Genomic DNA, 9,656 nt, shown 5'->3' on the forward strand with positions numbered 1-9,656 from the left:
ATCTTTCCCAGTCACTTCTACCCTGTCCTCATTGTCACTGTCTAAGTCAAATTCCAAAACAAATATGCCCACACACTGTAAAAAAAAAAAAAAAAGGTTTTTGAAATCAAGGTACCCTTCGTACTGAAATATGCCTTAGAGATTAGCCATCTAAATGTGATTTTCTGAAAGTATGGCTAAGAAGACAATTTACATTTCAGTATTGGTGCACATAGCAAAAAGTAAGTAACCTAGGAAAATAAATGTCTAACATTTCTTATTATTCTTAAATCTGTTTTCTGAACCTGGAAAACAGCAAAGTCAGCATTGGTCTCCCACATGGCCACACCCATTACCTTGCTTCCCACCTCTTCTGTCTCAGTCCTCCTCTCTCGCCCTCCCCAGCCAGCCCATCCATCTCCGTGGCCTCCTTTCTTCTCTTTGCCCTCTCCTTTCCCTGTATCTCTCACACACCAGAGGCTGTCCGTGAAGCCCCTTTTACCCCGCCATTTGTTTCCTGATTTCAGACTTATTAAAAGAGGATTTGGGCTAAGCTGACTTTCAGCCTCTTGAATCCAAGGCAGGGCTGCAATGTGCAGAGCCCCAGGGGTGTGACTGCTTCACTCTGGCCCTGATCCAGGGTGTTGAGCAAAGCAAAGAAGCAGGTGTGACACTCGCCACCGGTGGGGCAAGGGTTTGCAGGCCTTCTGTGACCCCCACAGTACAGAAATTTAAGTATTCCTTTTTAAATGGAGAAAATGTCATGTAAAAGAAACAGAAATTGGATATTGGATTTCACAAATCCTTTTCCTCCTTTGCCCTTCTGACCCTGATAAGCCATTTAAACTCCTAATGTTCTTCAATTTTTGTAATACTCTTTATAAAGTGTACTGCCCTAGGGAAGCAGCTCAGCTCCTGGACTTACTTCACTAACAGGGAGGGCTGGGATATCTTTGACAGAGAACTTTAATTCTCCCTTCACCTGCAGCTGCTCAAACATCTGAGTCCAGGTAACAAAAATGACTCATGTAAATGGATGTATTTAAGTATGCAGTTTATATATTATTGTAATTTATATTCATGATCTATAACAGCACAGTTCTAGTTCTTTGACTGATCTTGGATTGAACCTAAAACCTTAAGGGGAAACTTCTTTATGGAAAGGATAGCAATAAACTTACCTCACCGAGCATCATTTTATGGAAGGAGATTTCATTAATAAAAAGAGCTCAGACCCAACGACCAAGGAAGGCAGTGACTGTGGCATGCCTCACTGCTTTCGTCAATGGGTGAAATGCAGGCACACCTCAGATTATTGCACCTTACTTTACTACGCTTCACGGTTAGTATATATATATTTTATAATGGAAGGATTGTGGCAACCCGCATCAAGTAAGTCTGGGCATCTTTGTTCAACAGCTCGTGCTCACTGTGTGTCACATTAAGACGCATGTTCTGCTTTTTTTTTTTTTTTTTTAAGGCAGGATGCTATTGCATACTTAGTAAAGTTGGCATAGTGTAAACAATTTCCATATGCACTGCTAAACCAAAGCTTTCATGTGACCCACTTTTATTGCAGTATGTCCTGTGTGGTGGTCTGGAACCAATCCCACATGTCTCAGGCGTGCGAGCTACTGCACCCACACCCACTAATGTGCTTTCATCTCACAAACACCTTGTTAAGCAGACACCGAGTACACAAAAGTAATATCTTGTGGATATCCCATCAATATGCAGTTCAAAAACTGGGAGCGGTCAGGATTGTGGTTACCTTTGACATGTGTTCATGTTGTGAAATTGATTAGACTCATGACTCATATACCATTTTTTTTCTGTGTAGACCCCAGTCCACCAAGGTTCTCCCCTAAACATTTTCATGTGGTTTTGCAGTGTGTGGGGCTAATAGGGGCCTACAAAGGAGATTCTGTCTATGACCTCAAGATACTTCTGGAAGCTCTGTCTTTTGTTTTCAGCCCTAATCCTTCATTTTTTCTTCCCTTTCAGCAGAAAAAAAAAAAAAGTGCAGCCTAGAATAATCACATGTCCTGGCAGGTGACTGTAGACACCCTGTGTCATAGTCACCAAAGCCATGGTCACCTCATACTTCGGAGCACTCTGAGGTCACTGCAGAGAACACTTTTTAAATAAAACATTTCTCTGCGCCAAGGGTGAAGTCTGTGGAAAGGGAGCGGAGGCTGCCCAATTCTAACCAGAAACTTATTTTGTGAAGAAAAAAAAATTCTCTGTCCTGTTTAAAATTAGATTGGTTTTTGTCAAAACCTGCTAATCGGTTCATGTAAAGGAAAAGACCTGGTTTACAGTTCTCCTTTTAAATGTAGATAACCTGGGAGGGACCCTCTCTCAGGTAACTCAAGTGGTTTCTCTTTTTTTTAATATTCACTTCTCTTTTCAGGTTTTATTGCACCTTTAAGAGACTCTGTTTTGTGAACTAGTTATGACAATTGTCAACATAATAGCTGTTTCTGATTTAAATACCTTCTATTTTGCTAGGATTCATCTTGAGGGCACACTGTCCTCCTCCTTGTCTGCATGTTTCTGCAGTCTGTGACCTGCGGCAGAAACTGATGAGGAGACACTGGTGTCACCTCAGGCAGGCGCTTTTTTGCTGCAAAGGGATTCAGCTGCCACCAGTGAGAGCCCCTTGGCTTCCCCCTAGGGAATTTCTCTCTTCTAAATCTTCTAAAAATCAATCACTCGGGCACATGCTCCTCATTGCAAGTGTTGGCCAGTTGGGCAAGGTCTCCACTCACTGCTAGGAACCATGTTTGATGAAATTCCGTTCTCTCAGGGTGCTCTTCTCAGATTCTCTTCCCCAGGAAAGGTGATGGTTTTCTTCTCTGATGCAAATTAGTACTGGAGAACATCCTTCAAGGGCTGGTTTTGCACCTTCTTACCTGATAGCTCTTTCAACACCCTTTCTGAGAAGTTCCCATGAGGCCTGTGAATTAGGAATATTGAGCTGAGAAAACAGAATCGGAGTTAAAAACATTTGTGTTTGATCACCAGCCTTGCTTACCTCTCCCACAACAGTTTCCTCAACCTGAAGACGTGCATTACAATAAGAAGAGGCAGGTCTAGGTAGAGTATGATGATGCCATGAAGCTGCAAAACTCTGAAGTGGTGCAAATGTGGATCACCTTGCTGTGGTGATGTCACAGGCACATACATGTGTTGAGATTCATCAAGTTGTGCATTGGAAGGACGTGTTCTTACACATCAGTTTTACCTCCAGAAAGCATAAAACTTTAGCTTGTTAGAAACTTTAAATTGCTCTACATGCTAATTATGAATATTGTTAATTATTAAGGTTCCTTGTTACTGTTTTTAAGAAAGCTAACACATTTTTCTTCAGCAGAGTGTCTTTCAGATGTCAATTTCAGCTCGATGACTCAGAGAGCTGAAATCGACTTCCTCTAGCCAGGGTTTCTCAAATGTGAAGTTATTGAAATTTGGAAGACAATAATTTTTAATGTGGGGGTTGTCTTCTAGGATGGTTAGCTGCACCCATAGATGTGACTCCCTAGCAGAGTGACAATCAAAACTGTCCCAAGACATTGCTGAGTATTGTCTGTGGGGCAAATCCCCCTGCTGGAAACCACTGCTCTGGGGCATGGTTCTTAAACAGTTCTGTTGTTATTCAGAGTTCATAATTACTGTGTTTACACTCAAAGCTGGTGATAGGATTGTGTGTCTTTTTCAAACAAGGGGAAATGATGGTGAAGGTTTATGTCAGCCCCGCCCCCCCATCCGCTCCATCCATTGCCCTTGTGGGTAAGGTTTGCCTGGTCTGACTGTAGTACCATCTTTGTGTACTTTCTCTTCTTTGATCTATCCTGCAAGCACCCACATCTGAATTCGTCCACAGCATCTTGGCCCTTAGTCTCGGATATGCTTTGTTTGTGCAATGACAGCAAAGGCCTTTGATACTGTGACAGACCTGTAGCTGGTGGGAGAAGAGGGCAGCAAGGGTTCAGAGAAATCCGTCTTTAGTAAGAATTTTTGATTGATGAGGACAGGATTTGCAAAGTCATTTGTAAATATTAGTACTGGAAACTGACCTTCTAGTCCCCAGCATTTCCTTTAGTTTATAAGAAGGATCTGAAGCAGATAGTGACTAAGCTATTTAAAAAATGCAGATCAGCAGCACATTTAGCACTGTACAGATGGCTGGCCTTTTTGTTTTCTTTTATCATCTTTCTACTTATCAGTGAGTGTTTGAGGGAGAGAGGGAATGACTTTTTTAAAAGTTAGGGTATTGGGGCCCTCCCTGGTGGAGCAAAGGTTAATGCACAGCACTAGCAGCTATCACAGCCCTGCAGCACAAGTTCGATCCCCTACCAGAGGGGTGACCCACATGGTGCAGTAGAACTCTCCTGACCTGCTCGCTGCTCCGTATATTTCAGGACAACTGCCTGTTCTGCTCCCCACTTTGTCTCTGGTGAATCTGCTCACTCCCCACACCTCTGGTCTGTACGCCAGTTCTGTGTGCATAAATAAATATTTTTTTTTATTTATGGGTATCAGTGACATTGTTGTGAGGCAGTCTTGGCAACAGGCACTGGGCTAGCCTTTCCCTGATATCATTTGCAGGTAGGCTTGAGGCCATGTTGCTATAAACCAGAGCGCTAAGCCAAAGCTATGTCATCTGCGTGGCCATGCTTCTCACTGGTCTGATAATACCTCAGGCAATGGAGGAATTTCACATATGCTATTTCTGATGATGGTGATGACTCAGGTGGAGGGGGAGTTGTTTCTTGACGTTTCTTCTCCTCCTCTCCTTGACTTCACCGTACAATGTCTTGACCATACTTTTAACACTTGTGTCTTTCTCAGAAATACCTCAAAGACTTTTTCAGTGTGATGCTCCAATCTGTGACGTCTCCCCTTCACATCAACAAAGTGGGGCTGACCCTTTCAAAACACACCATTTGTGAGTTCTCACCGTTCTTCAAGAAAGGAGTCTTTGACTACAGCAGCCATGGGACAGGATAGAGCTGGAGGTGACAGAAGAACTACCAATGCAGTGCCTTCTCGTCGAAGTTGGCCTCTGATACAAGACACACTCCCAGGCGAGGGTTGGGGTCTGCCCCCTCTTGCTGCAGGCCGACACAAGCAGCCTTCCAGGACCACCTCACCAGTTCATACCTAGTGCCTGAGTTTGGGATTGGGATGCTTGGCTTGCTGATGGCGACCTTAATGGGCAACTCTTACTGTTCCATTGCAGTTGAATGTGGCCTTTTTCCCATAGTGCTTCCTTCCTATTGCACAGTGGCGTCTGTCCCCTGTGGCAAGATGGATGTGGCTGGATTGTCTTGGGCTCGCTAAGCCAAGCCAACCTGGGACCTCCCAAAGTGGGAGACTTACCAGACCTCCCTTAAATGACTTTCATCTGGTTTCCTCACACCAGAATGCACTCTTATCTTGTATATCCCTTCCTTGCGGCTGGCTATATCCCAAGAAAAGCATTATAAATTATTTGATTGTATTTTTTTCTTTTCCTATCCTTTGAATCAGAACTTTGTATAATACCTAAAAACTGATGTTTACACAGAATTTCACATTCTGCAAAAGGGAATTTCTGTTCAATCATGACCGAAGTCCTCCATGCTTGACAAATTGGATGTACATAACATCACGAAAACTTCTGTAAATTCATACAAATAGAGTATTTGTTTAATTTTGAACATTTAAGAAAATTTTCCCAAATATAAAAGGCTACTGTACATTCTCACGCTTTTACTGCTAAGCACAAAATGGACATATAACTGAATGCATATTTTTAAACATTATTTTATTCACATTTTTGTTATGGAATCTACTGGGCCTTTAGCTGAGGGGCCAGAATTTACAGTAGTTTAGTAATGATCCCTTAAATTACTCAGGACTTACTGTCGCATTGCACATCTATCTATAGTAAAGCTGCTTTGTTTTACTAAATACAAAAATATGTGAAGTATATATTGAAATGTATATAATTCTACCTATAGATTTATATATATATACACACACATCTGTATAATAGTTGTATCAAAATATATGATCATTCACACCAAATTTATTAAAGGTACTTGCTTTTTCAAAATTTAAGTTCAGCTGTTAATATTAAATGAACTTATGGAATCTACCCTGTAGCTCAGTTTAATTTTGTGACATTGTACCTACTGGTCTCTTTAAAAATTTATCTAATGTGCTTGGAAAGATACATAATGTATAATTCAGCATTTGTGTTGACAAGATGCAGTTATAATAATGACTGAAGTCACAAATGAATGGGTAACAAAACCTGTTTGCATTCACTTTCTAGAATATGCTTGCACAACAAAACCTGAAGCTGAAAAATCCACTGAAAGAGGCAATTATCTTGATAAGGGGTGGGAACTATTTTCACACTAATTAGATATCATAGGTTTGCATGAAAAAAAAAAAGAGGATTTTTTTTTTCCCTTGTTTACTATAGGAAGACTTGCTTCTATCTACAGTTGTGATTACAGTCATAGATTTAGGTGAAATTACTACTGGAGAATTTAGACCTAGAGATTAAAGGATAAAAACTGGGAAATATTGATTAGCCATAGGTCATTTGCTTAAAAGGAATCTAAGCGCTGTAGATTGTCCCTTGTTTGCTGAATAAACTAAATGATTTTCTTCAACTGAGCAGAAAATGAATCCCCTGCCCTTTTGCCTGTGAGAACAGACTCTTAGCAAGGGTCTCACTACACTCTCACAGTGCACAGTCATAGTTGGCAGGGATACACGTATTTGTAAGAAGAGCAGGACTCCTAAGCTCCTTTGATTCTAGTATTCATCTTAAGTAATTCGTTTGGAGATCACATGCAGACCTGAGTCATTTCACCTCCCTTAGGCTCAGTTCTTCACATCTGAAAATGAAGCCGTCGCAAGAATGTCTCTAGATTCCATTCAAGCCCAAGGTTACGAGCGGAGGAATAAGCCATTTAAGTGGACCAGCCGTGGTCCTGGTGTGTGGGTGGGTGTCACCTTACCAACTCCTAGTTGTATTCAAAGACAACTTGATTTGAATAAGACACAGACACGGGGAAGTGTTGAAAAGCCAATGAAATCTCATCTAAACAAATAATAGAATTCCTTTCTGGAATGAAGATGGCTGATGGTGACAAAACTAGAACTTCACTTTGTTAATTGGCAACAATTCAAAGGAATAAAAGAAACCTGGCATGTACACATTTTTTTGCTTTCAAGTGCATCAAGTAACGAAGAGATGCTCATCTGATCCCATTTGATACAGTTCAAGTTGAGGCACTATCAACTTACAAAATATTCTGTAGGCAGGTGGACAACTTTAAAGAACTGAAACAAAATTCTTGGGGTAACTTTAGCATTCCCTCTTACATCTTATACAGGAAAGGATGTGCTTCAAAATTGCTTAAAATCCCAGGTAGCCTAGGAACTTTCAGCCTGTCACCTTCAGGCATTGCTTCTTCTGAATTAGAAAGATTCAGTCAACCCTATGATTGATATAGGCATGTGACCAAGTTTTGTGCTGGCTCCCTGGTGACAGACATTTAGAAGATTCTCGGGCCCATAAAGTGAAGATGTTTTGGAGATACTTGAACAGGGCAGTCTGGCCCCAGAACCACTTATAGTTGATTGCAGAAAGCCAGTCTGCTCAGTTTGGCTTCTGACAACCCACTCCAGGCTCAAGACAGGTTTGTTTTTTGTAGCCTGGGCAGAAGCTGTACAGCTTAAAGCATCCATGAACTGAAGTTTAACAGCTGCAGAGGGAATGCAGGTAACAATTCAAGCCTGACATAGGCGAGAATTTTCACCAATGTTCTGCTTTCCCAACAGGAGTGTTGGAAAGATGTTTTTAAATACAATCTCTTTACAGTTGCTTAAAATGATGTGTTTAGGTGTGGTGAGTTAAGTTCAACATGTCTGCCACTCAAGGCCTTTGTTTCCCATAATCCTATACACCTTCAGGTTCAGGTCAGCTTTTGTTACTGGAAAGATCTGTTTGTTTGGTTTTTCTTCTTTTCATTTTGAATAAGGAAATTTGAGTAAAATAGCTCCCTGGTATAGACAGCTGCTTCCATTTTAATTATCATGACAGGTGCTTTACATTTGGGGAAAACTAAAGACCATTAATTTATGAAAACTCATTCTTGAGAAATTAAACTTCCTTAAGGCAGGGTTCTTGCCATGTTCAAGAAGAGGACTTTGTTAGTAATAAAAAAAAAAATTGTTTAGAGTGCCTGTTCTGATATGAAAAAAAAAAAATGATCTTGTGTTGTTTGAATTTTGAATTATTTGTGGAATTTTTCCACGCTTTTCCCAAGCAAATATGTACTTTTTCCTTCTTTTTCTAACATATATTTCAAATCGGTCAGCAGTACCTGGGAGTTAGTGAGGTCACATTGGCTGGGCTGTTTCCTCATAATGCTTGTTTATTTGGGAACCCAGTAGACTCCTGTTATATTTTAAAATGATGGGAGGAACAAAAATGTTCACTGCAGTGAGGGGTTCGAGGATCTGAGTTTGTCTTTATTTCCTGCCAGTAGTATCCTTGTACACTTCTGACTATGAAATTCTGGACATTAACCTCCGGCACCGTCTCTTAAGATTACCCTGTGCCATTCTAGAAGGTTCTCCCTTGTCTGCATCTCTTGCAAAATGACTAAATATAAAATATCCTTCTTTGACTATACTCATTTTTTATCCCTTTATTTGAAAAGGAGACTTTTTAGTAAAAATAAACCTGACTCTTCAGTAGAAATTTGAGATTCTCCAGTTTGGTTTTGCTTCCTCTCTGATGCTAAAAAGGTAGGATCTCCCCCTCTTCCCACCCTCCCCATTCAAAGAGAGGCAAGTAGATGTGTTTGAATGGAGATCACATGCCTTCTTTCTTTGCCTTCTTACTTTAAGCCCTGATAAGAGGGGTGTGTACTCAGTACAAGCTTAGAAACGCACAGCAGATGGATGATGCATCAGTGGAATGCACAAAGTCACAAAGGGCTAGCACCGCAAAGCCTTTGCTACCATTAAGGCTGGCCACCAGAAAGAGAAACCTTTCTCCAGAATTTAAATCTGGAGGAAAGATCTGTAGAGAATATCGCCTTCTTCACTGCTTGCGAGCAGTTATTTTCCTCGGTGTCACGAATCCATATGCACAGTTCATAATTGCAGAGGAGTCTTACTTTCCAATAGCACTTAAAGTTGTGCCTGAGAACTTCTCACTAAAGAACAGCCTGAGGGTCTGCTATTCCTGGGGCTCCTTCTTTCTCAGCCTTGCAGAAGGAAGGAAAGGAGGGAGGGAGGACTGCAGCTGTGTTTTCAAAACCGCCAGGGACTATCCTCAGAAAAGAATCACAATGAACAATACACCAGTTTGTGGTGATTAAGAGCTTTTTTTTAATATTTTCACTTCAGTTGATTTGAAACTCTGTTAACTTTTCTCTCCAAAATAAGCTGGAAACCATGGGAAAGAAGGGGGGTGGTTTACTGTCATAAATGACTCTTTTACATAGAGTTTTAAGCCAAGTTTCAATGCCTATAATACAAATAGGGACTCACTGATGGTTACCTTTTATTTATTTTTTTAAGATTTATTTATGTGTACAGAACTGGGGTACAGGTCAGAGGTGTGGTGGATGAGAAGAGTCACCAGAGACAGAGTGGGG

General features: G+C 40.9%; 1 protein-coding gene across 2 annotated transcripts in view; it reads left to right on the plus strand.

The window, feature by feature from the left end:
• KIF16B (kinesin family member 16B) overlaps positions 1-8,713 on the plus strand; it is a 252,959-nt gene extending 244,246 nt beyond the window's left edge. The window contains exon 26 of one of the 2 annotated variants that reach the window (XM_004687156.1): positions 4,834-6,124. In XM_004687156.1, the coding sequence (XP_004687213.1) occupies positions 4,834-4,992 (159 nt within the window). In that variant the 3' untranslated portion in view covers positions 4,993-6,124. Of the gene's footprint in view, positions 1-4,833 lie in introns of both variants that reach the window. The other variant, XM_012728321.1, reaches the window with a different exon arrangement.
• Positions 8,714-9,656: the final 943 nt, after the last annotated feature.

Source organism: Condylura cristata, unplaced genomic scaffold (genome assembly GCF_000260355.1).
Source record: "Condylura cristata isolate star-nosed mole 26May11 unplaced genomic scaffold, ConCri1.0 scaffold00022, whole genome shotgun sequence".
Taxonomy (NCBI): domain Eukaryota; kingdom Metazoa; phylum Chordata; class Mammalia; order Eulipotyphla; family Talpidae; genus Condylura; species Condylura cristata.